A 27,531-nucleotide genomic window follows, 5' to 3' on the forward strand; every position below is an offset into this window, starting at 1 on the left:
TTCCCCTTTCCACCCACAGGCAGGCTCAGGAGAGGCTGTTTCCCTTTTCAGCCACAGGCAGATTCAGGAGAGGCTGTTTCAGGGCTCAGCTGAGCCACAGGCTCGAAGGTGAGCAGGGAGGGAACCCAAACTCACTCCTGGGGGGCTGAACCTTGCCCTGCCCCATTGCTGAGGGTCAGAGCAGCCCAGGTTCAGACCCTGCAGGGCCCCTGCACTGACTGCTCTGCCAGCAGCACCTCAGGGCAGTGCAGGGGGTTTGTCTGAACAGAACAAGGAGCTACAGTGAGAAACTGGAAACTCGAAGGAAATGCCTAAAGTGGGCTTGGATTATTTGGAAGTGAGATCAGCTGGACACTTAGTTGAAATTATTAGCTGAGAAACAGCTAACTGGAACTTTTTTCCAAGTGCCTTGATAATGTAAGAGAAAATATCCCCAAATCACTGGAATTTGTCCATTTAAAATGCTTTTTAAAAAATAATAAATAAATATTTAAAATATATAAATTCTCCTCATTACATCTCACAGGTAGATCTTCACTGAGATTAGCAGGGAGCACAAAATTCTCAAATGTTTCAGTGAGTCACATCACTGACAGTGGCAGGTCAGGTCACCTTTCCATGATACGTTTTCACAGCTATAAGAATTGGAAGCAGCTGTTTTTAAAATAAGCTCATCTTAGCTGAGTTGTCAATATGGCAACACTGAGAGCAAACACTAATCCCCTAAAAAGAGAATCTCCAGAACTGGTGAAAATTATGGAATGGTTTGAAACAGCAGCAAATTATGAGATGGAGAATGTACAACATAGATCCAAATTTCCCAGCCCTGTTAGAAAATGCCACCAGTGGATGCTCAGATACATTTTTATTGTCCATCATTTGCCTCCACAAAGTTTTATATGAAATATCATTTCTTGCATTGATAGAATAATTTGAAAGCAGTTTCTTTAATGTCCACTGAAAAAGAACATTCAAATGTTACACAGACAGAGGTGCATTGACTGTCAAGTGTTAAAATATTGGTTGTAGCTTTAATTTGGGGGCTGAAAACAGCAATATCTTCTTGTTATTTCAGATTCTGCAGCTGTAGGTTGTATTGACACACCCTTACCTCACTCTGGAAATATTTCTGGTGAGGGGTTGGGGCAGTATCAGCCCCAGAGAAGGAGCTGAGCACCAGCCTGGCTGCTGCCATGGGACAAAATCTGTGTTTGAGACTCTGCATCACCAAACTCATCTCTTGCCTCACAGAGATTGTGCTGAACGGGTCACAGTCACAAGGAGAGCAAGAACACATTTGGATAAGCATAAGGAGATAATGTTACAGAGAAGAGTGAAGAAGGTTTGGGGTTGGTGTTTTTTTAACACCTTTAGGCATACACAGGTTTAGGGTTCTTTTCTTTGCTCATTTTCCCCCAAAGTGCAGGAAATAGTGCAGTACTTTATTGAAAGAAGCCCTTTTTTCACTGATCTTAACCACAAAAAGCAACTGATTCATGTCTGGATTCTTTTGATTCTTCTGTGTGATCTGAGATGCAGGAATATTCCATCTCTTCAGTATAATGTGAACAAAGGGCATTCTAACTGAGAGGCACAGAGAACACCTGCATCCTGGTAACCTAAAGAACATTGCCAGAGAATCACAACACAATTTAGTTCCAGGTTTTTTCCCCAAACTTATACTGATAAATCTTCATGACTATCCTCAGGTTTGAATATAGTCATGGTAATAATGAAAGTAAATGAAAGCTGGTTTTCAACCCATCCACAGTCTTCAGTTTTTACTGGAAATAGCTTGATGTGAAAAGATGCTAAATACCAAAGGAGCATAATTGAGGGGGTTGTTTTGGTTTCTAATACAGAAGAGTTGGGTGTCTCATGTTAAAGGGGGCTAAAGCTCTGCCTCTCCCTGGCACTGCCTTCTAGTTCCACATCTCCTGATACAGAACTTGCTGAACACTGAGCAGGAATTCCAGTGAGCTCCCTGCTTTCTTGTCCTGCCTGGACTCTTTGGGAGCTCCTGGTCAGAACAATCACAATAAAAACCAGTGGCACAGGCACCATTTTTATTGTGGTAAATTCTTTCCCAAATTTCTTCCTGGGTTTACATTTTCAAATAACTGAGTCACACAGTCAGAGCCCTTTTGCAGCTCTTCAAGAATGTAGGGCCAGAAGGAGAAGGTTTTCTTTCAGTAAATTTTGAATGGGTTGCACAGCATTGAAGGTACCTTTAAAATGGGAAGTGTTACCAAATGGACTTTCTGTTGCTTTTTCTGCTTAATATTGAAAATTATAAATCAAAAGACTAGCACAGAGAAATCCTCTTGTTTTCATTGAAAGACATTTCACTTTCCTTTAACTGTACTTTGCTCCAGTGTTTGTTTGGGCTGCCACTGAAGAACAATTACTTACTGTAACATATAAGCAACCTCTTACTTAGGTCTATAAGGAGATTTCCTGCTAACAGTGCCAGTTTGTTCTGCAAGTGATCAAAGGTTTTTGCAACACATTATGAAGAGACTTTTACTACAAGATTCTGAAAGGAAAACATCATCCTCAGGTAGAAGGGATTTTTTGCCAAAACCATAAAGTTTGCAGTTTCCTAGGAAATTAGTCTTTTCCACTTGTCCTCTCTCCATAACCTTCCAGCTGGTGGAATTTTAAAGAAATGAGATCTTCTGTTTCATGAAATGGGAGCCAAATGGACAAGAGAGCCCTTATTACTGACCCCTCCCTAAACACATAAACCTTACACTCCAGTGACTCCACCCACAAGAGCTGATCCATTGAACTGGTGTTTCCTCAGCTTTATTGCTCACAGCACTACTGCCTTCACTCTGCCAGCAAGCATTGCTCAGAGTGCAGCACTATTTTATTACATTACACACAGTGTTGGCTCCCCTGTACTCCCTGTGGCATTTGACCCTCCTAAAGTGGATTTGTAGCCTGCTCTCATTTTGATCTGAATGTCACTGTCCCAGTGGTTGTGAACTGCAGTAATCAATGTTAGAAGCAGAAATGTTCTCAGGTGCAAAGGTTTGAGGCACTCTCAGTTGCTGTAGCATTTCCTTCACAGGTAACACTGGTTCATAAATCAGCTTGTTTGCATTTAAACATGGGTTTGGTTTATGCAGCCTCACTTTTTGTACAAATTGTTTCCCAAACAATGCAAACCAGCTCAGTAACAGTGAATAAAATCCATATCTGTGGACAAAGCTGGGTGGATTCTAAGAGTTTATACAGCATGTCCCAGTTACAGTGGCCAGGACCAGTTCATCCCTGTGTGGGTGTGACCAAAGCTGTGCATTCTCCACCCTCTCTGCCATTTCCCAGGAACTGTTAACAATGGACCATTGGCAGCAGCTGCCCAGGGCACACCTGACCCCTCAGGCTGGGAGCTGGATGGCAAAGAAGCCTGGGAGAGGAGCTGGGAGAACTCCCCTCTGGGGAGTCCTTGGCACCTCCACACCCACCTGAGGGGCCATGTCTGCTCATGGGCCAGCAACGATTCCAAAATCCCCCCTGACTCCCAGAGTCAGATCCCCCAGTGTGGAACTCCCTGCCCTGGGAGAGGCACTGGGGGCTCCCACCTGCACCTGAGGGGGTGGAATCTTGGGGAGTTGGGGACTTAGGAAACCACTATTGGATCCAAAAGAGGAGCAGAACCTGGACAGCAGGAGACCACCACTCTCCACCAGACTGTGCCATCATCTGCACCAACAGGTTTTCCCTTCCTTTTACTTTGGACACGGTGGAACCACGTGGGGCTCAGCACAGGGGCCAACAAACCCCACTGTGTTTGTGCCCCAGGGGCTGGGTTCTACTGCTGGGGTTTGTGGGTTAAATCTAATTTCTCTTTCATTTATTGTAATATTTTTATTAAATTGTAACTCTGACCTCTAATCTCTTTTGTGTTGGGTTCATTTCTCCTGCCACTTTACCTTTAAACCAGCACAACAACCCACAGCTGAACTTCTGGAATAACTGTGTCTGGAATTCCATGTGGCACATCATTGTACATTTTCAGGTTTCCTTTGCCAGGTTTCCTCAGGAATGTGTCTGTGGTATTTTTACCCCACTGGTGTCATTGGCACATGGAAGCTGTTTCATGATTGTCATTTGTAACAGAAGGGGGACAGGCTGGTACAAGTTTGACTGTGGCAGCCCCAGGGAGCTGGGTTATACTTCTGGGTTTTGTGGTTAAAACCAGGGGTTTTTTTGCTGTATCATTGTATTTATTGTAATCATTTTATTAAATTTTAACTCTGACTTCTAATCTTTCTTGAGTCAGGTTCATTCCTCCCTCCAGTTTACCTTTAAACCAGCACACAGGACAACTTCAGTCCATTTATTTCTTACATCTTCTATGAATATCTCCTTCCTGAATTTCCACTTAAGATGGCCACAAGCCTTTCCTTTCTTCAGTGGGGACAGCACCCCAGCCTGTGACTGCCTGGGGATCAGTACCATACAGGAGTTATCCAGCAGCAACCTCTCTGATTAGTTTTTGCTGTGGCTGTGCAGAGCTCAGGTGACTCTGGTTCTGATGTAGCTCTCAGTGCTGCCACACACCTCCTGAGCTCTGTACAACAGTGACATGTCCCTGTGTGATGAGAAATCACTTTTTCCTAGCCTTTAAAACAGTATTACAGCTTTCTTTAGCTTATCTGCTAAAGATTGGAAGTCCAGAAAATAAAATATAAGATTGGTTAATTTGGGGAGAAAGTGAACTTTCAGTGCTTTATATAACTGAATCTCTGGATCAGGTCCTCTGTTTGATTTGATGCCCTCAGATTGTCCCTTCAGATGCTGAGCATTAACTTGCACTCTGACTTCTCTGAGATGAGTCCTCAGAAAGTAATGAATTTTTCTGGTTTGTGTTCCAGCAGTTATTGCAGCACAGGTTTCTGTCTGACTTCTCCCCTCACCCACTGCAGCAGCACAGCTTTGCCTCTCTCTGCCCCTGCACTGACAGAAGTACACCCTGGTTTTGTGGCACCAGGACATGCAGTAACACCCCAGGAACAGGAGCTTATTCACCCTTTTCTTTGCACCTCTGGTTTTACACACCTCCAGATTGTTTACTTCAGAGAGAAGAAATCTCTCTTCTGCATTTTCTCTCCTCTCAATTCATGAAGTTTTCTCAGTTGATCTCCTCAATACAACCTTATAACTCCCATATAATGACCTGCTGGGTAATGTACAGGTATGGAAACAGCTGATTTTTGCTGGTTTCAACCCCCAGTGCTGGAAATAACTTGACAGGGAAGTTGCTCAGTTCACTTTTTCTATGCCTCTGACTGACCAGACATTCTCTTTGTGTTGTGAAGGCAAACAGACACATAGACCATGTCATGTGGCCTCTCTTTGTCTGAGTAAGAGAATCCTGTAAGGCACCAGACTGTGATACACGACCTACTGGTGTGATCAACAAATGTTATGTGAATAAGAGAAAGAAATCTTTAGAGGGCAGCACTTTTTGAGCCAAGACACTTGTCTGGATATTTTGTGTCAGGAATTTGACCTGATGAGTAAAATTCCTGACTTCTGCTACCTGAAATATTTAAGGGGAGGTTTAAACTGCCCTCAGTAGTGAGAGCTTCAGAAGAAAACAAGACAAAGGAAGATGTCTGTCAGTATTAGGGATGTACACCAACCACAGGATGAATTCTCTGCCTACTAAACTTCTTTTAACCATTACCTACCTCTTACTATTTTCTTTTAATTTAAATTCAAATTGTGGCCAGTACACCAGCAGTGCTGCCTCATCCTCATGTTGTCTTACAATTTAATTAAAAAGAAAAAAAAAAGTTGGTCTTAGCAGGGAGAAAGGTACATTTTTCCCCCTACATCTGGTAAGGGTCTCTGACATAAGCCAAATGCTGGACATGTATCACAGGTACAAATTTTGAAACTATTGAATCAAGAGAGTACTCAGCTTCTGTGGGGCATTCCTGTGAAAACCAAAATTCCCTATCAAAAAATCCACAGTATTACATCATGCTAAAACCCTGTGATTGCCTCATATTCTCTGTGCAGTGGGGAAAAAAAAGTGATGTGTTTTATATATTTCCATGTAGTAAATCCCAAAATTCTCATGCATCTACCTGTGCATTACTGAAAAGAGTAACTTGTCATAAGAAAACCTCAGAAAATTCAAACATAAATTATAGTGATTTCTGTATCATTGATACACCTTTAAAAATACATACAAACTCCATTAAGTGCAACTGTTTATCTCTTAGTGGCAGTTTTCTCCAACACATAAGTTTCCTATTTCAATCTACTTTCTTCTCTCATCTTCCTTACCATGTCATCCTCTACAACTGGGACTCTCAGGGTTGCTCTGCAAGTTGTTTTCTCACCATTCTTCCCCTCTCCTGCTTTATGCTGTTGTTATTTCTGCAAAATAAAAAACACACTTCCCTTTAATTAAGGCAAACTTCCTCCCCCACTTTGCTTGTGGAGTCCAGTCATTTAACTTGAAACTGTACTCACTATTGCAGCCACTGCTGCTTGTAGTGTCAGCCAGGTTGGCACCACACTCTGCAGAACTTGTCCTGGGAAGGGAAACTTTCCTGACCAAAAGAAACAAAAACCAGACAATAGACACAGGAAAAAAAATACAGAGTGAAAAAAGCTGAGACAAATTAATTGAATTATTGTCCTGGTTCACCAACCGAGACCACTGTGTGGGTGTGACCAAAGCTGTGCATTCTACACCCTCTCTACCATTTCCCAGGAACTGTTAACAATGGACTATTGGCAGCAGCTGCCCAGGGCACACCTGACCCCTCAGGCTGGGAGCTGGCTGGGAAAGAAGCCTGGGAGAGGAGCTGGGAGAACTCCCCTCTGGGGAGTCCTTGGCACCTCCACACCCACCTGAGGGCTCAGCTCTGCCCATGGGCCAGCAACGATTCCAAAATCCCCCCTGACTCCCAGAGTCAGATCATCCAGTGTGGAACTCCCTGCCCTGGGGGAGGCACTGGGTGCTCCCACCTGCACCTGAGGGGAGAGAATCTTGGGGTTTGGGGACTTGGGGAACCACTCATGGAATCCAGAGGAGGAGCAGAACCTGGACAGGAGGAGCCCCCCACTCTCCACCAGACTGTGCCATCATCTGCACCAACAGGTTTTTCCCTTCCTTTTACTTTGGACTTGGGAGAACCACGTGGGGCTCAGCACAGGGGCCACCAAACCCCACTGTGTTTGTGGTTAAACCCAATTTCTGGGTTTTGTGGTTAAACCCAATTTCTCTTTGTGCCATTGCATTTATTGTAATCTTTTTAAAAAAAATTAACTCTGACTTCTAATCTCTTTTGTGTTGGGTTTGTTTCTCCTGCCAGTTTACCTTTTAACCTGCACAATCATGTCCATTGAAAAGAAGTGACATGACTCTTCTGCAATTACTTTCCAATTAATACTCAGTGTTTGTGAAAAGCATGTGCTGGAGGGAGCAGACCAGAGATCAGAGTCCAGTCCAGCACTCAGAACTACACCACTTCTCTCCTAAAGTTAATATTCCTGTTTGTCTGATTTCTCAGGTCTTTATTTAAGCAATCAGTACACAGCACAAAATTATTTAATTTATTATCAATTCTCTTAGTGTTTGGAAATTATGTTAAACTCTCCACACTTTGTTGAGGAGAAACAAATCTTGTAAATAGAACTAATCTCTTGCTGTCTTGTTCCCTTTCTTTTAATAGAAATCAGACATCTGCTCTCTTGAGAAGAGTCATGAGCTGTTCTCTGTCCAGTTTGTGTCCTGTGGTGATGTAACTCCTCCACAAAGTCTGTTGTCTTGGACAGCTTAAGTGGCTTTATTCCTAGACCCCGTTGTTTTGGCTGGCTGAGTTCCTTTTCACCAACATTATACTCACCTTACACAAAATCTGGCATTTCAACATGGACTTAGAATGAAATACAGAAAGGAATTGCAGATTTAGTTTTTATTTTCCTTGGGTTTGTTCTATTCCTCTTAGCTCTGTGTGTGGCACTGAGGCTTTTGTATTGCCTTTAAATATCAGCGGGCTTATGTGCCACTTCTCCTCATCAGTACCTTCCTCACCTTCCTTCCAGTCCCTCTGGTACAATATGTTTCTGGAGGAAGAAGGACAGATGGACGTGGTCTGACAGGTGAATTGCTGAAAGCCAAATGTGCCATTTGTTATCAGTACCAGAGTAATGGCAGGGATTTTTGCAGACTTTCCTGGTTTGCCCATGTCAGGAGGACAGGCTTTATCAGTGCTGGGGTTTGGGGGGTGTTTGTGTTGGAGTGGAGAGCACCCAGGTCTGGATTTCTCTCCCTCCAGGCACTCTGCAGACTGGGAAAAATCATCAGCTGGTAAGAATGTGATGGCTCAGCTAAATGAAAAAGGAGAATCAGTTCCCACTGCTCACCCAGAGCAGTCCTGCTAATTCACCATTAGTTAGGACTTAGTTTGCTAAGCAGAGCAATGAAATCCTTTCTCTCCACCCTTGTGTGGCTGAATGGATTTGTTTCTAGGGAGCATTAAATGCACTTGCACAAACTTGGTCCTCAAATCTTCCCCAAGGAGCCTGACAGAAAGACAACTTGGAAAGGAAGGGAGGTACAAGTGATGATACAAACAAAAAGAATAGAACAAACCAGATTTCCTAAATTTTAAAATATTTGATGTGGAATTTTACGGATTCTGTTTCCTTGTCCTAAACCTCAATCAGTATCTCCTCTTCTGCATCCCTCCAGATTGCATTACTGTTTATACTACACCCCACCAGAACCCTCTGCTGAAGGGGCCATGGAAATGCTTCAAAACACACAATATCAGGGCAAAACTTTCTGCTTTTTGATTGTGGATCAAACATCTTTGTTAATGAAGTGTAATAGTGGAAACTTGATAGCACAGTGTCTTCCCTAACATTTGAAACTTTATACTGTCAAAAGGACAAGTCAAAGATGATGCAAACTCTCAGCTAACCCTTGTAAGCCCCACTTCCACCTTCTTCTAAAATGTAAGGATACAGGTGATAAATGAAATCTAAGGAAAAAAAAACTAGATTAAAGACAGCTGCTAGCACTAATCCTCATTCCTACACAAATACTTAGAATGAAATTGTAATTTTGACTTTGCTCTCTTGCCCCACATTGGGCACCAAAGGATGTGCTGGTTTAAAGATAAACCAGCAGGAGAAATGAACCTAAGTCAAGAGAGATTACAAGGCAGAGTTACAACTTAATAAAAAAATTACAATAAATACAAAGATACAGATATAAAATTTGGTTTTACCCACAACAATAGATGTATAACGTAGCCCTCTGTGGCATGAACAGAATGGTGTTCATTGGCCCCTGGGCTGAGCACCACATGGGCCCACTAAATGCAGAAGAAAAGGAAAGGAAAACCTGTTGCTGCAGATGATGTCACAGTCTGGTCGAGAGTGGTGGTCTCCTCCTGTCCAGGTTCTGCTCCTCCTCTGGATCCAGGAGGTCCCAGAAGTCCCCAAACCCCAAGATTCTCTCCCCTCAGGTGCAGGTGGGAGCCCCCAGTCCCTCCCCCAGGGCAGGGAGTTCCACACTGGATGATCTGACTCTGTGAGTCAGGGGATGTTGCAATCGTTGCTGGCCCATGAGCAGAGCTGAGCCCTCAGGTGGGTGTGGAGGTGCCAAGGACTCCCCAGAGGGGAGTTACCACAGCTGAGTCATTGGTGTGAAGACAGGAACACTCCCCTGTCTCTCAGGAATCTTTCACACCCAGCTGTAGCCTGAGGAGCCGGGTGTGCCCTGGGCAACTGCTGCCAACAGTTTGTTATCAACAGTTCATGAGAAATGACACAGAGGGTGTAGAAGACACAGTGTTGGTCACACCCACACAGTGATAAACTGGTCCTGGCCACTGTAACCAGGACAAGCTGAAAAGAGGGGAGTAGATCAAAGTATCCACTTGAGACTCCTCATATGTTGATCATTTCAGTCAAGACATAAGAACTTGCAGATGTAAAGTGTTTCTTTTATAGAAGGGTTCTCTAGCAGATGATTTTCCTACATCAGCCTCAGAAGTGTAATGGTAATACAAGACAATTTTGAGCCAGTGAGGTTCTTTTATCTGTGCTAAAGATGATAATGATCCTATGAGATCTCCCAGACTCCTCTGGTGTGTAGGATGGGTTCAGGGGCAATGTGTTAAGATGGAGTTGTTGCCCCTGTTATTTTTCTAATAAAGAGGCACTACTACTGCCAGTTTAGTCAACTTTGAGTAAAGAGTAGTTGAGGTTCATCTTCCAATTGTCTACAAAAGAACTTGCACAGACCTGTCATTGCTGTTGCTCTAAGATTCTGTAGTTTGACCCTGAAACTCAGTAGGTCGTGTCTCCAGCTTTCCCCTAATTTTACTGTGTGCAAGAGGAAAGGAACTCTCTGAAGACTTCTTTCCTCTTCTCAGAGACAACTTTATTTCTAAAGAAATACTGTCTGTATGAGACTTGAATGAATTTTTCTTAAGTTAGTTAAAGCTGCATTCCATTCTAACAACCTTTTACTAATCTGCAAATGTTCTTTAGTGAACAACTGCTGTGGTATTTCATGGCTAAGCAGGATTAATTTAACTAAAATTACCAAGTGTGGGGTATCCTTTACAACAAGGGGGGTTTTTATACAAACTGTCTTATCAAATGCTCTCTATCTCTTCTAAATACACTGAGCTGTGGGAAAAACTGGCATTCAGTGGGTTTCCATGACAGCAGCTGAGGTAAAACCAGATCAGCTCTTCCAAAGGTCACTCATTGAAAGGCACTGATCACAGAGGCTGATTTGGCAAAGTGATTATGGGAGAGGAAAGACCAGGACTGCAAGAACCTTTGGTTATCATAACCAAGGAGAAATGCAGAACAGGAGAAAGGGGAAGAGGCTGCAAATCTGTGATGCAAGAATTACAGGGGCTCCTGTAAAAGCACAAACACATATTAATTAATGGTATATGACAAAATGAGCTCTTACAAAAAGTGCTGTACTCTGAAAATAAAGAAGGGACAGAGGAGGTTGACTTGACTTGCATTATAAATGCAGAGAGTAAGTGAAGACAGTAAGTTTGGTTGTGTAAGTTTTTTTGTGTTTTCAGTCCAAGTCCTGATATGCCTCAAATGCTGCCAAAACCAAACCTGCAGCACCTGCTGTTTGGCACTGACATTTTCCTGCTACTCAAACATGGATCATCCTGGACAAATGAATTAGCCCTCTCTTTAGTTCTAAGTGTTACTTAGTAAACATCTACCTGGGATTCTTCTTCAAGGTCATTCTTTCCTTAGTTTTCCTTTCTAGACCAGCAGCTGCAGAGGAATTTGGAGCTAATGGCACCAGTTCAGTGGGAACAGTTTTTGATCCCTAAGCAATGCATTAATTTGTTTCTACTTCTCAATGTCTGGACAGCATAAGGACAACATAAAGTTCAAAATGTGAGCACTAACTCTGTGCAGACTGTAGATCTCAGACATGGGTGTGCTGCCTGTGTTTTCTTCACAGCAAATTTAAGTAACAGCTTTAGAAAAAACACTGAGAAAACTACAAGCCAGGAAGTAAAATATTCCAAGCAACAAGTTGAGACATCCACATTCATTATGTTGAATAACCATACAACTTTATGGATAATTCATTACATGCTTTTACATTCAAATAATTAGTACATGATTACCAGAAGAGATTTCTACTTGATTAAACAGCTCCAGCCTTATGCAGCACTTTTACCTGCAAAGGAGGTAGAGTGTTCCAATGACAAGAACTCCTAGAAGAAGAAGTGAAGCCAAGAAAGCTGCAAACAGGTCACCTTTGCTTTGGGATTTGACACTGGGCAGCAAAACTTCCTCACAACGAGCTCCTGTGTAATTCTCAATACACCTGGAAACCAAGTTGGATTCGGATTAGATTGGAACTTGGCATCTAAGATGAAAAGCACAAAGGTTTCTTTTACTCCTAAAGCTGGGAGAGAACTTGTTATGGCATAATTCAAAGTTTATATTTGCTTCACAGCAACTTTTCTCACATAATTTCCTCTCACCTCATCCTTCCAGAATAAAGGGAATTGGGCACATTGGGCATCAAGTCTGATCCACACTGTTTTCATATATGTAATATATTCATTACTGACAGATTGAATTAATTAAATCTACTCCTTGAGTTGTAACTGTGCCAGCCCACTGGGTCTCACACAGCAGCCTTGCTTGCTTCCCTCCATTCCATGGAACTTTATGGTTTCCTCTGTTGAAGGGCTCAGGCAAACAGAGCCAGGAAATGGGAACTCTGACACACAGGACACCTTAAATTGCAAATTGGTTTATGCAGTGTAATAATTCATCCCAGAACGTGTTCCATGCTTGGTGAATAACACCCTCTTGCAGAGACCTAGGCAAGTCTTCTCTGCTGTGCTTATTTTATGTACTGAGCTTCTGAAAATTTCTGAAGAAGAAAGGATTAAAATGGACGTGGTATTTTACCATGGTAAAATGGTATATTTTATTAAAAATAAATAAAATAATGGCTTAGTAATTCATATTCAGTCAAAAATAGGTAGGTTGAAGCTAAACTAATCTCCATTTGTCTTGTATTTTGCACTTACCCTCCTAAGTTTTCTTTTGCTTTACAGAAAATGGAAAGCACTTCTTTCACTATCTACATTCTGCATGTATTTTTTATATATGTAAATTTTCTTCCCTCTATTTGTATTACTAAAGATCTTGCTCCTTCCTGCTATTTCTGGCACTGAAGTCATAATAATCTGTGACATAAGCAATTTAGACTCCAGCTGAGAAAAATGGGCTGAACGCTGTAACACACTTGAAGTTCTCAACTGGCATTGGCAGCTGCAAGGTGTAATTCCAGATGAGGGATAGGGAGGCAGAGAGGGGAGGAACTGCCAAAGAGGAGGAATGTTGAGGAGCTCTGAGACAGAAGGGTCCCTGTGAGTGACGTGGATGCTCCATGGACTCCACTCTGCTTTCTATGCAGTAGGGACAGTGTTTCAGCCCTGCTGGTCTCAGCCATTGCACAAAGGATCACTGCCCTTCCTCTTAATTCTTTGTCTTTGGATATATAACAGAAGACTTAGACACTACAAAAACCATTTAATTATCATCATATATTAAAGCTGTGCAACTGCCAAGGACAGTGTGGGACTTTTCAAAGTTAGGATGTGTCACTGCTGGGAGAAGCAGGGCAGGCAGACTGCTCTGATTGCTTGAGAGAATGTCCCAGATATTTACTGTAAGTGTAGTGGCTTTTCAGTGGCCTATTTCTGAAATACTGTAGAATACTTCAAGAATAGAAGTGTAGTTTGAGTGGGGCATTGTTCTCTAGCAAGTGAGAGAGAAATGCTTTGGAGAGCTGAATAGAGCAACAGGGATGGAAAATGGAATATGAAATTCATAGAAGTATTCTTGAATACCAATGAAAACTGGAGAATAATGCAAGGCTAAAATGATACAGAAAGAAAAAAATAAATAGGTTTTGGCATCAAATTAAGGCTCATGGAAAAGTTCTAAAGAATCAGTGTAAAGGGAGTAAGTCAGTAGCCTAAAGAGCCAAAAGAAGCAGGAGGAAGAAAAGCAAGTCCTGCTGCAGAGCTGCACACAGGATTGGGCAGAAGGGTGTGACCTGTTGGGGTGAGCAGTGGGACCTGATGGGGTGAGCAGTGGGACCCGATGGGGTGAGCAGTGGGACCTGTTGGGGTGAGCAGTGGGACCTGTTGGGGTGATCAGTGGGACCTGATGGGGTGAGCAGTGGGACCCGATGGGGTGAGCAGTGGGATCTGTTGGGGTGAGCAGTGGGACCTGTTGGGGTGATCAGTGGGACCCGATGGGGTGAGCAGTGGGACCTGTTGGGGTGAGCAGCGGGACCCAATGGGGTGAGCAGTGGGACCTGTTGGGGTGAGCAGTGGGACCTGTTGGGGTGAGCAGTGGGACCCAATGGGGTGATCAGTGGGACCTGTTGGGGTGATCAGTGGGACCCAATGGGGTGATCAGTGGGACCCGATGGGGTGATCAGTGGGACCTGATGGGGTGAGCAGTGGGACCCGATGGGGTGAGCAGTGGGACCTGTTGGGGTGAGCAGTGGGACCTGTTGGGGTGATCAGTGGGACCCGATGGGGTGAGCAGTGGGACCTGTTGGGGTGAGCAGTGGGACCCGATGGGGTGAGCAGTGGGACCCAATGGGGTGAGCAGTGGGACCCGATGGGGTGAGCAGTGGGACCCAATGGGGTGAGCAGTGGGACCTGTTGGGGTGAGCAGAGTGAGGTGATGTGAACAGTGCCTGGAAGTTGTACTCGTGTTTTGCAAAAGGCCACAGGAAAAAACCTGGGAATGTGATGACAGCCCAGAAAAAAGGCCACTGAGATTGTAGCACTTCCTACAAGAGAGAAAACAGAACCAGATGCTTGAGGCAGTCACAAGTCTTTAAGAGGGAAAGGAGCTTGGAAGCCTAAGACTCCAAGGGGAAAACTACAGCAATATGAATCCAAGGTTATAGCAATGGGGAAAAAACCTCCACTGAAAAAGCGCATGCAAAACTTAAACATCCTGGATGCTGAACCTGTTCTGCCTGGATGGAACAAAAGCAAGTTACAATCATAGAATCATAGAATCGTTTGGGTTGGAAAAGACCTCCAAGATCATTGAGTCCAACCCTTGTAGAAACATGTTTTTCATGACTAGCTAGTTTGATAGTATCTGTTTCACTGTGTGCAGTGGATTAGGGATTACAAAGCTCCCATCCACTTTCTATAGGCTGAACTGTTGACACAGCTGGTGAAAGTCATTCCATGTTATGTAGGAAATGCTGCCATAAAACCTAAAAATAATGTAGGTTTTCACAGAAACAGGAAAATTGAGATGAGGTATCTCTGGGTTACATTTAAATAAACAAAATCTAATGCAACTCTACCGTAAACAAACTGTGCTCCAGTCAGGGTCATCCTGAAAATTCAGATGTTCAAATATGGGCTTGCACAAGCTTTTATGAAGTCACCTGTCCTGATGTACAAATAGGTGAAGGCCTATGTTAAAGATAGAAGAAAATGATGCTTTAAGACAATCAGGAAAGGTTTCTTCTGCAAGTTCTTTCCAAAAACTGGTGAGAAAGAAACTAAGCAGACTTCAGTAACTAGCAGTGGAACTCCCTCAGAAGAGCTGCTTATCCTGTTGCAGTAGCAAAGCTCTAATAATCTCAGTGCAGTTACACATGCAGTGACTGCAAGCAAGGCAGAAACACAGCCTCCAACAGGCCATGAACTAAACCAGCCTGAGAGTATCCATGTCGTGTCTCCCAGAGGTTGTCAGTCTTACCAGACACAGCTTTAAAAGCAGTAGCAACTCAGTTTATCTTATTTATAAGTGTCTTGGTTTGAGTGGAAAAACCAAAATGTTAACCCACAACCGGGGGGGGGGGGGGGGGCCTTCTCCACAATAATCACGCCACTCTTTATCAATTTTTAGAAAAGGAACTTTAATACAAGAAGGATAACTGCCCCTAACTGATATATATGTATATGTGTATGTGTGTGTGTGTGTGTATATACATATATATGTATATATATATATATATATGTAGGTATAGGTATAACTATACAGACCAGAGCAAACCCTTCCCCAACACCACAGAGAAAGGAAAAAAAAAACCAAACCAAAACAACAATCCCCACAACAACAAGTTTCCTTCTGGAGAAGAGTTATGCTTATGGCAGTATCAGTGTCACAGCCCAGCTGGCAGCAGGGTGAGTTCCCAGATGAACTCTGTGTCTCTTGTCCCAAATAAAGAAAGGAAGCTGAAAGTGGGGAACCGCCGCGTGTCCTGGAAAGCAGCTGCAAACCTCTGTCTCCCGGGTCGCTGCCCCAGCCGGGGCGGGCAGGCCGTGACGGTGCAGGCGGTGGTGAGAGCGGAGCAGGGGACGGAGCCCAGATGCAGGAACCAGGAGGAACAGCCACGGCGAGGAGACAAGCAGTGTCTCAGCAAAAAGCCCCAGCAGTGCCAGCAGCAGGAGCAGGAGGAAAAAAAAGAACAGCTTCCCTCCTCAGCAGCACACACCGCTCCTGAGTTCTGTGGAGCTAAGAATGGAAAGAATGTCCCCAAAACCAAAAGAGACAACCTGCCCCCACCTAAGCGGTCAGCAGGAACTACTTCTTTTTGTTAACTGCTGGCATGGGCAGTCAGTGGCAGGGGAGAGAATTTACATAATAATCCCAAACTACAACAATAAGGATGCCTAAAAGTAGAGCCCAAGTTAGAGGAGCAGTTGTTACTATGGCAGCACTGGCATTTCTGCCCTTGAATGAACTGGGGCAAACCCCGAGCAGCCTGATGGTGGCCTGGAGGGAGAGTGTGAGACCCAGCAAGGCTGCTGCTCCCAACCAGGTGTGGCTGTGGCACAGCATCACCTGCATGCCATTGGCTGCTGCTCCTGCAGTGCTCTGTGCTGCCTTTAAATGGGCCTACTATGCAGCATCCCAAAGGTGATTTTTAAAATGGAAACGAGGTCTTTCCCCCTCTAAGAAATTAGAATATCTAATTTGATCAGAGTTGAAAGACAGCAGCCCTCAACGCTTGAGGCAAACCTGTGACTAAAGCCTGCTGGTCTCAGATGGCACCCAGACTCCTGCTGCTCTGGGTGCCTGCACACTCGCCCACAGCTCCTGTCAGAGGGATGAGCCAGCCCTAATGTGTTGTGTACAAACATACTACAGGGGCTGTGCCACAGACAGAACACCAGAATAGGTAAAGAAAGCCAGGGAGTCTTTCAGCTTAGGGTATTGATCAAAATTGCCCATGTCAGCATCAATGCAAGGTGGAAGGAAACAGACTGCACTGTATAAGAATCCAGGAGACCACCAGTGGGTCTGCAATTACATTGTTCCCTTCCAACCTGATCAGTCACTGAAACGGAGGCAAAAAGGCATTGCAATAACACCAGGCACTGCAATAACACCAGGCACTGCAATAACACCAGGCACTGCAGTAACACCAGGCATTGCTGCAGTAACACCAGGCACTGCAGTAACACCAGGCACTGCAATAACACCAGGCATTGCTGCAGTAACACCAGGCACTGCAATAACACCAGGCATTGCTGCAGTAACACCAGGCACTGCAGTAACACCAGGCACTGCAGTAACACCAGGCATTGCTGCAGTAACACCAGGCACTGCAATAACACCAGGCACTGCAGTAACACCAGGCACTACAATAACACCAGGCACTGCAGTAACACCAGGCATTGCTGCAGTAACACCAGGCACTGCAGTAACACCAGGCACTGCAGTAACACCAGGCATTGCTGCAGTAACACCAGGCACTGCAGTAACACGAGGCACTGCAGTAACACCAGGCATTGCTGCAGTAACACCAGGCACTGCAGTAACACCAGGCACTGCAATAACACCAGGCATTGCTGCAATAACACCAGGCACTGCAATAACACCAGGCACTGCAGTAACACCAGGCATTGCTGCAATAACACCAGGCACTGCAATAACACCAGGCACTACAATAACACCAGGCATTGCTGCAGTAACACCAGGCACTGCAGTAACACGAGGCACTGCAATAACACCAGGCATTGCTGCAGTAACACCAGGCATTGCTGCAGTAACACCAGGCACTGCAATAACACCAGGCATTGCTGCAGTAACACGAGGCACTGCAGTAACACCAGGCACTGCAATAACACCAGGCACTGCTGCAGTAACACCAGGCACTGCAGTAACACCAGGCACTGCAATAACACCAGGCACTGCAGTAACACCAGGCACTGCAGTAACACCAGGCATTGCTGCAGTAACACCAGGCATTGCTGCAGTAACACCAGGCACTGCAATAGCACGAGGCACTGCAATAACACCAGGCACTGCAGTAACACCAGGCACTGCAATAACACGAGGCACTGCAATAACACCAGGCACTGCAGTAACACCAGGCACTGCAGTAACACGAGGCACTGCAATAACACCAGGCACTGCTGCAGTAACACCAGGCACTGCAATAACACGAGGCACTGCAATAACACCAGGCACTGCTGCTGCCTCTGCAGAAGCTGGTCAGGGGCAGTGCAAGAGATCCTCTGACCCAGGGAGTTGGTAAGAAGGTGAGGTTTCCTTCTTTGCCAGACTCTAAGGTGGACATCATAAGGAAGTATCTGACAGACTTAAAAACTGAAGTAGAATTTGAGTCAAATTTGCACATGGACTCTCTTTGCTCTGCTTTACACTATAAGGGTGTTGACTTTGGTTCTCATTTAGTCTTCTTTTAGTCAGGAAAATCCTGGATGCTTCTTGGTATCAAAATAATTTGCATGTAAATACAAAACTCTAAGCAGAAAAAGCTGAAAAATTATCTGCTTGTCAATGTAACTCAGATTACAGGGCTGATAGCTTCAAAATCACCATAATCTTCAGTCTGTAGCAGGATCCTGATAGTTGTCCTAATTCATAAACTGTAAGGACATCTAGTAAGTATGAAAAAGAATTTAAAACCAAAGCAAATAAGCAATAGCAAACTTAATGGGAAGCCCTAAGCAGCTTTTAAAAAATTTTTGCATTTAGAAGAGTTTCGAAACTTACTCTGAGAATGAATTCATAGAGAGTAAAATAAAGTTCTCCTACTGGAGAGCAGTTGAAAGATTATTTTTCCCTAGAACTCCCTTAGCTATGTGTTTGAATGGCAAGCTTTGCCATATCTGGCAGTGACTAATTCTGATTGCTAACAGTTTTCAAACACATAAGACGAGGAGAGCATTCACTGGTTATTTTGTGTGTACTGGCCTCAAAAGCAGAATAGCTGTGTTTGTGTGGTCTTAGACCACCTGTATTTGGTTTGAGATACACAAAGAATGCTCTCAGAAATCTGCTAAGTACAAGAAAAACTGTAAGTACCAGAGCTTCCCCTCAGCAAACAAAATCTTCCCTTTGATGGCTACATACCAGCAAAAGACTCACAAAACATCAGGAGACAGATAGATAGATAGATAGATAGATAGATAGATAGATAGATAGATAGATAGATAAGGTGGTCTTTACTGAAAGCTTTCCATGTGCACACCAAAGGTATAAGCACCTTGAAAGCTTTCAATAAAGGCCACCTTATCTATCTATCTATCTATCTATCTATCTATCTATCTATCTATCTATCATCTATCTATCTATCTCTATCTTTCAATCATCTATATATCTCTATCTATCTCTATCTATCTATCTATCTATCTATCTGTCATCTATCTATCTCTATCTATCAATCATCTATCTCTCTATCTATCTATCTATCTCTCTATCTATCTATCTATCTATCTATCATCTATATCTATCTATCTATCTATCTATCATCCATCTATCTATCTATCTATCTCTTTCTATCTATCATCTATATCTATCTATCTATCTATCTATCTCCAGTGATGATGTTTTGTGAGTCTCTTGCTGACATTTAGGCATCCCCTTGTTTCTGCCCTGCATTAATTGCTGCTGATGGGACAGCTGTGCATCAGGTGCTGATCAAACAGCTTCCAGCCCTGTGGTTCTGAGGCACCTGAGGCAGCTGCTTTGCCATCCTTCTCTGTCCTGCTGCCTGTTTATTTAGTGCTTTGGAGTGTTCCTGGGTCTGAAGCTCATCTGGGCTGTGTGTGTTGAGGTGTGCCTTTTGCTGCTGAGAACATTAACTCCTTGTTAGGAAAGCAATGCAGGAAGGTGGCAGCTGTTTGAACACACATCTTCATGTTCTAACACCCATCAGCTGTGTTGAAAAGCTGTTCATGCTGCACAGGGAGGGGCGTCAGTGAATGTTTGTTTTCTTTTGAACTCTCTACCTTCTATTCTATTCTCTACCTTGTATATATCCATTCCTGAATGATAAAAATAACTGAAAGTCCAAAGGCAAACAGAGGCTCTGAATTTGTTTTCATGCTGCAGAACACGTATTTCTAAAGAATGGTGCATTTCCCTTGGCTCATGGTGAAATTACTTCCAGTGATGTTGCATCAGGTAACTTGGACTAACTGTGTTTAGCCCAACACATTTGTGTATCCAAGTGGCACGTCAAGGCAAAGGTTTTGAAGGTGTTTCTACACTTTGTTAGTCTGCTCTTTCTCCATCTCCCCCCTTTAATTAACCACCATCCAGCCTTTGAGTCTCCAAGTGATTCGAGTTTTCTTTTTGGTGGGAGATGCTCATTTGAGAACACTTGGGAGCTTTGGAGGGGCCTTGGCAGAAACCTTCCCCAAGGAAATGTTGCCCAACTCTGTGATGATGCCAGTTTTGAGGTCCCAAAGCACCAAATATTTTCGGAATTCTGCTGAATCGTGACGCACTTTTTCTGTTGTTTCTATTCACATCACTGCTGATTACTAAGATATCTGTGTGTAAACAAAACCTTTCTCATCTATAATTAGCCTTCTCTGCCTGATTAAGGAACATGCTTAGAATGAGGACATGCTTAAATAGAATGCTGCTATTTAAACCATCTAACTTCATAATCAATCACTAGATACAGAAAAAATAGATGATAATTTAAATGCAGTAAGATTGCCTGAGTAAAACAGAAATGCTCTTAAGATGTTACTTTTCTGCTTCAGCAGATTATAAAATCCTATAGTACCTGAACTGCAAATGACTTCATTTGGGGCTGTTAAAGTGGAAATTATCTATGCTGACTAGTTTGTGCTCCTGAAGAACAGATTGTTCTGTGTATTTGTTACTTCATATTTATAGTTATTGCATCAAATTCGTCTTCCTTGTTACACAGTCTAGCAATAATTGAGAGGGTGCTTTGAAATTGGGAACTGATTCTATTTAGTTTGACCATTCATTTTTCATTTAAGTATTTTGAGATCAGTAACATGGGATTCCTTTTAGGAAAAAAACCCAACACATATTTCAAAATGTTTTCCCTTTTTGCATGTGTAGTATTCATTTTCTATGACATCAGCTTGCCAGGTTTGGCAGTTAGAATAAATCATCCAGCCCTTTGGAGCTTTGGCCTCCCCTCTGGATCTGCCCAGCAGGACACTGGACAATGACAGTGATGTGCTGGGTTTATTTCTCAGTGAGCATTTATCACTAAATTGCCTCTTTTCTCCTCATCTGGCTAAATGAATTTACATGCTCGAGCTCAAGAGTTTAAATTGAACTGTCCCAAACAAAACAAAGAAATATTTTAATTAGGCATCTGAGAAAAGATTTTGTTTCCTTCTTCGACTGTTTTACCCAGTTTCATTAGTTATAACTCCAGCTGGAAGAGGGAGCAGAAGTTACCAAGGAAGGCAAAAAGGTAATATCCTTAAGTGTATGTAATTTTTGTCTGAATGTCTGTTATTTTGTTAAGTAAACCCATTAAATCAATCATAATTTATTTTGATGGATGATTACTCAGAATTAGTAAATGAACCATGGAAAATGGGAATTTCATTTAGCATCTTATATCTTGGTAAATGAGAAAATAAAAAGATAGGGCTGTCTTCATGCAGGAAATATATTCACTTGCAAAAATAGAGGTGCTTCTGTTCCAGTGTTCTCCATGGGCTTCAGAAAGAAGAAAGGTTCTGTTATGGGATGGTGTAAGAAGGATCTGTATTTGCTGCCTTGATGTTTCTTTATCAGGTAGTCTCTGGCTGTCACAGTAAAGCTGAGTATTTCAGCAAGATTCAAAGAACACAGTAAGTCTTGAATTACAGTCTTTTTCCCCCTTAAAAGATTGTATTATTTTTGTGCCTCCTCATTTTGTTTAGGGCAGGACATTTTATGTTACAAAAATGTTTGCAATATAATTCATCTGTGAGAAAGACTGGGAATGTACTTTGCCTTTCTGAATGGCTTTCCTACAGTCTCTATTCCACGAGGCAAAGGGTATTTTGTTCTTTCTGTATTGTAATCAGGGAGGAGATGTGGCTCTAAATATAGTCCTCCCCCTGAATGCAGACATAACTGAGCACTGGTGCACCTGCCAAGCAAGTAGAAACCAAGTATACACATTTAGCATTCTCCCATTGTCACCTCTCTGCAAGCTTGGTAACTAATGGGTAAGAGGGATTTTCTTTTAGATAACATTTTAACAGTGATCTGTTAAAGAAACACAATGAGATACAGTCTTTAGACAGCTGCTGTCCAGTACTTGGGCACACAAACCTTTCACTGACCTGCAGAATGGACTGGGCACAGTAGGAATCATATAACAAACCCCTCCATTCAGACAAAAAGAGCCATGACTGGTGCCACAGAGTTCTTCATGATCTTAAAAATAAGACAAAAACAAACACTGAGAAAAGGAGAGACTTCAAAAGCAAAACTCACCCAAATAAACCATAACCCAAACAAAACCATCTATGTATCTACATAAAGGTTTGGGTCTTGCCCTCCAGGGCAGCAACACACAGCAGTATCTTACAGAACTGTTTCATGTAACAACATGCAGGAAAAATCACTAATTTAGCATTTCTCACCCAAATTACATTAACAAATCCAACTTTCCCTTGCAGTGAGAGGAACTTTTGAATTCTCCCTCACTTCTTCACCTCCATGACCACTCTCCACACAGTGATTCACATGATGACCCGTGTGGAGTCTGGTTTGTCCTGTCCCACTTTATCTTAACTGCCTTCTGGGACTCAGTCAGCACAGATGCCCCCAGGATAGTCTCAGTGTGGGCCAGGACATTCTGAGCCTGCTCAGGTCTGTGGTAGGAGCTGACTCACAGCACAGCTGGAAACCATCAGGTTTTTCCACCCCAATTTTCAGTGACCAAAGGAGGAGCCAGACTGCGAAGGGTCACTGATGTGTCACAGTGTAATTACCACAGACCTCAGAAAGGCTTTTTCCTAACTTAGTAGGCTTCTTACATGGATTGTTAGTGTGTTAAACATAATTAGGCACATGAACAACACCCCAGCATAGGGCATTAATGTTTGCACTTGTGGCAGCAGTTGTTCATTTATGCTTAAAAAGCATATCCAGCTGTAGCACTTCCCTCCTCCTGAAAGCAGCCTAAATTTGGAGGTGGGACAGCATATATTTATGACACATTTATTACATCAGTAACTCATTTTATATATATGCATGTATGTTTTTATATATTTCCTCCATCTTATGAAACCACAGTGCCTCAATCAAAATAAAAATAGAACAGCCTTCTGACATCACAAGGTGTGAGGATCATGTGTTACCTCACACTGCAAGTGCTCTTGCTGTTATTTCTCCCAGAAGTTCTGAAAATGAGAATTCTGCTGTGTCACTATTTATGTATAGAAGACATGTTCTATACAAAATATAGTGTTGCTTAGGAGTAATTAAGATTTCAGTTTTCTTATTTGTCCTGCAAGAAAGAGTTAGAGTTCCCTTTTATTCTTGCAGGGAAAAGTGAGAAGTGTGGCCATAAGACATTCACCCCAGAGGGAGCTTCTACAGCCTTGTGTGTAAAATAAAACTGACTTTCCCAAAAGCAGCAGAAAGGCTTAGCTATTTCTAACTGTGCAACAAACCCATCCTGCATCCTGCTGTCCTCTGGATGATCCCAAGCAATTCCACTCTCCCTTTTCTCCATACATTCTTCCATTTCTGTGATGGCATATTGATGGAGGAGTGTGAGTAAAGTCCTTTCATTATTTTAAGGTACACCCCAGCACCCAACAGGAACTCAGCTTCATGTTCCTGTTGTCAAAGGGCACCCAGATGGCACCTGGACCCTCCTGCCTGTGGGCAGGTGAATTAGGGAAGGCTGCAAAGATTGTTCATGCTTGACCTTGTTGCACAGAAATGTGTGTTCTGGCCTACCTTTTTAGAAGTCAAATGGACATTTATTTCAACTCTGAAGATTTCTGTGCTTGTCTACTGGCAATTCATTTACTGCAAGTTCACTATTAAAAGACTAACAGTACAATTGCAATAGGAATAAAATGGGAACAGGAATAAAAACCAAGGAGGTTTGTAAACAAGAACTACAATTATTTGATTTCAGTGTATTCAAACCTAACAGTGGACTTTCTGTGTAAGTCAGTTGAATCCTCCCTTAAATGAAGAGAGGGTACTGAACAGATGAACTGTGTGTCAGGATACCCAGACAATTATAAGAATTATAAGAAACAAAACTCTCAACTTTCACCTGCTCTCAACTCTACTGAGTGTCTGAGGGAGTTCATTGTTGAAAATCCACCAGATGGAAAAACAGGTTGATAGAGAAGGTGGGCCCCAGAGAAAAATCTTTTACACAGCTCAGGAAAGGTTTCAAAGAAATTCCCCTGAGAATAGTGAGGATTTCTCAACCTCCTCAAAATCCTGCCTTGTGGTTCTATTCCTTTTCTTCATCTTTATGCAGAAATAGATCTGTCTCACCCTGGCACAGCAGAAAGGCACTGAAGAAACCTCAGTGCCTCGAGTCATTCAGGGCTTGGAACATTTGGAGAATGATGCCTGGGAAGGTGTGATCTTTGTATTAAGGAGCAGCTCTGAGCCCAACCAGAATTTCAGTCCTGCCAAAATCCCTCAGGCTCTCTGTCTTAGCCTATTAGAGAGGCAGAGACAGAACAAAAAGTGCCCAGGGAGCCTTTGAAACCTTTTTGATTGTAATTGCAGACAATTTTTCTATGGGCTATTTCTTTCTAGAGATATTTTTCCAATCCTAAGGGGAAAATGGTAACCAGTAATGAGAAGCTTGAAGAAATATCTATGTCCATCTAGACCATGTGGCCCTTTTTTCATCCAGTTGTGCTTTTTATTAGTTCTATTTTGTGTATTAATACTTTGCTACTATTTAGTGAAAGTATCAGAGTAATACAGTGTAAAACAGGTGTCAGGATAATGAAAGATAATAAAAGAAAATTCAGGATACTTTAATACCAGAAAAAAAATTATTACTAGCAAATTGTAATTTGCTACAATACAAAAATAGATATTATTGTACTCCATACCTACTGTACTGAAATAGAGTGGCTTGCAGCAAATTTCAAAGCTACAGTTCTGTATTTATAGACAGGAAAGTGTGAAAGCACCAGTTTATCCCTCTAAATTTATACTCAGTGATGCAAAAGAGTCTACTGGAGAATCAGAAGGGGTTCAGTACAAGCCAAAACCCAATTACATTAGCATTGGTGAATGGGTTATGATTTTTCATGAGGTAAGTCAATACATTATATTAATCTAAAAATGCAAATTGTATGCTTTGAAAGTCAAATGTATACTACATTCAGACTCCATAATCAAGACAGAAAAGTTTAACAAGTCAAGTCATGATGGGCTATTAAAAAAATACAACAGATTTAGCTTTTAAATTAACAGAACTCTATATATGTTGTACATAATATATATATATGTATGTGTTTTGGTCCATCCTTCCACGAGGGAGATTAAAGAGAAGGAGGACATAAAAGTACTTTTTTAAAAAGTTGAATTTGGTGGAAGGAGAAGCAAAGAGGAATGTTCTTTCCTAGTGCTAGATTATGAATACTTAAAACTGGCTGGGTAATAGCAGCTTCTCAATACACTTATTCTTAATTATTCTTTTTGAGGACAGGCACTGTTCAAGGTTCAAACAAAGGAGTCCTTCAGGGAATTTTTCTGACCCTACCAACCCAAAGATTTTGGGAGTTGAAGTGCCAGGACTGAGAACAAAGGAGTGGTTGATATCTCCAGATTCCAACTTAATGGAGGGGCAGAGGTGAGAAACAGACCCCCAGCACCCGGGAGGGGGAGAATCTTTTTTCTGGGTGCTGCTTCACTTTGGTTTTGGGCAGCTGCTGAGAAAGAGCCACTGTTTGCTGAGCTGGTGAGAGCTCCTTCTGGCTCTGTTCTTCACCCCCCCCCCCCTCCATCTCTGGGCACCCTGAGCTTCAGAGAGAGAGAGAGAGAAAGGAGAGTCACAGATGCTTCAGGACACACTGCAGACCTTTTTTCCTGGGGACCGACTTCGACTGCAAGGAGATTTCTGGGAATTACCACCACTCCTCAACTCCTAGCATTTCCTTCCTTTGAACAAAGGACAAGGAGAGAGAGAGAGTCTGCTCTTCCTCCACCAAAAAGGCTCCATCCTGTGCCACGTGAGTCCTGCACCCTCCCCTTATCTCTGCCTTGCTGGGAAAAGGTTGAGAATTCACCTCACAGCAAACTGAGGTGTGACTCTGCCACTGTACATAAATAAAATTGCATCAGGAGGAGCCAACAGTTTTGGGGAATTGGTTTATTTTGGTGCCTGGGGAGCAGTTTGCTCCAGTCTGCTCATAGTTATGTCTATATATAGTAGTTAAGAACAGTTATCCTTCTTATATGCATTTTCTAATTAAAGTTTGGGGTTTTTTCCTAAATTCAGTAAGGGGTGATATAGTTATTGAGGAGGAATCCTCTCCTCTGGTCTTGGTAAATATTTTGGTTTCCCTCAAACTAGGACAGGCACATGTCCTGGTTTCAGCTGAGATAGAGTTAATTTTCTTCCTAGTAGCTGGTGTAGTGCTGCATCCCTAAATTATCTGGTCTGTTTGCTTTTAAACTTTTGTAACCTGACTGCCCCAGCTGTTAAAAAGAAAACAAATTCAAGCTCAGCACCACCTTAACCCCACCAGAGCCAAGGCAGCCTCGATAATCCACATTTTGACTCAGCTTCTTGCCTAGTCTGAAGGCTGAAATGTTGGACTGTCTAACCCTGAGGTCTGCTAACACAGAAAATGGAAAGGGGAGTAGTGGAAAACGCTGACAGAAGGTAAAATGGGGCTGATGCTTCCTCATTGATAAACAACTTTGGGCTGGATGCTAATCAATCCCAAACTGCAACACTAGGACTGATCAAAGCAAACATCCCCTGACAGAGTCTGTACCCCCAGCAGGTGAACTCTGGTAAGGGCTGGCAGCTCTGCAGAGCAGTTGCAACACTCCCAGTGGCAGCTACCAAAACCAATGCAACTTTAATGAATTCTAACTGTATATGTATATGTATCCAGGTAAAGACTTGGAAGAACTTACCTGTTCGCATATCAGTCCAACAACAACTTTTATTCCTGGTCTAAAACAACACCTAAAGACAAACATTTAAGGTTAGCATGTCATTTTTAAACCTGATGATTTTTCCCTTGGAGAAATGGCTGTTGGAATGCTACTAAGACTCCTGTTGCATTTGACAGCAAGGGGCTGTAAGTTCCATTAATTCTCAGTTAACAGCAAACATTTAAGTCTGTGTCAAGTTCAGTGAATCCCTAAAGGCAGAGTAAACCCAAACTCTCACTGAAGCATGTTTAAACAATGAATACTTTTTTCAAACTGCCATGCTTATTCAGAATTGTAATACCTGTGCATTTAGGCCATCTAATTGATTGTTTCTGGCTAGCTAATTAGATTAACATCTGCACTTTGAAAGACAGTGCACGAAATTGGCCCAGGCCTCAGACTGATAATTACTCAGTCAGGTCTTTGTGAGACAATTCTTGCATTCCACAAACAAGAACTTCCCAATTTGTCATTTCTTACAGAGGATGTGGGTATTACACTTGAGTGTTTCTTATGTCTGGATGTCAAGTGAAATTAGTAACACAGGCTGTGAATTTACCAGAACTCAGC

The 27,531-nt window shown here is 42.7% G+C and overlaps 1 protein-coding gene across 1 annotated transcript; it reads right to left on the bottom strand.

The window, feature by feature from the left end:
* Positions 1-6,385: 6,385 nt before the first annotated feature.
* Positions 6,386-26,950, bottom strand: NRG4 (neuregulin 4). Its single transcript, XM_071568822.1, has 5 exons — positions 26,941-26,950; positions 22,137-22,230; positions 11,720-11,869; positions 6,499-6,578; positions 6,386-6,402 (listed from the first exon to the last, which is right to left on the bottom strand). The coding sequence occupies exons 1-5, from the start codon at positions 26,948-26,950 to the stop codon at positions 6,386-6,388; spliced, it is 351 nt and encodes a 116-aa protein (XP_071424923.1).
* Between the last annotated feature and the right edge of the window lie 581 nt (positions 26,951-27,531).

This window comes from Pithys albifrons, chromosome 13 (genome assembly GCF_047495875.1).
Source record: "Pithys albifrons albifrons isolate INPA30051 chromosome 13, PitAlb_v1, whole genome shotgun sequence".
Lineage (NCBI taxonomy): Eukaryota > Metazoa > Chordata > Aves > Passeriformes > Thamnophilidae > Pithys > Pithys albifrons.

What these genes read in the sequence shown, in the direction of transcription:
- NRG4 (XM_071568822.1), bottom strand. An exon ending in GTGCCCAGTCCATTCTGCAG is followed by an intron (nt 11,870 to 22,136) that starts GTCAGTGAAAGG and finishes CTTGGTTTCCAG; the next exon opens with GTGTATTGAGAATTACACAG. An exon ending in ACACTCTACCTCCTTTGCAG is followed by an intron (nt 6,579 to 11,719) that starts GTAAAAGTGCTG and finishes TCTTTTGGTCAG; the next exon opens with GAAAGTTTCCCTTCCCAGGA.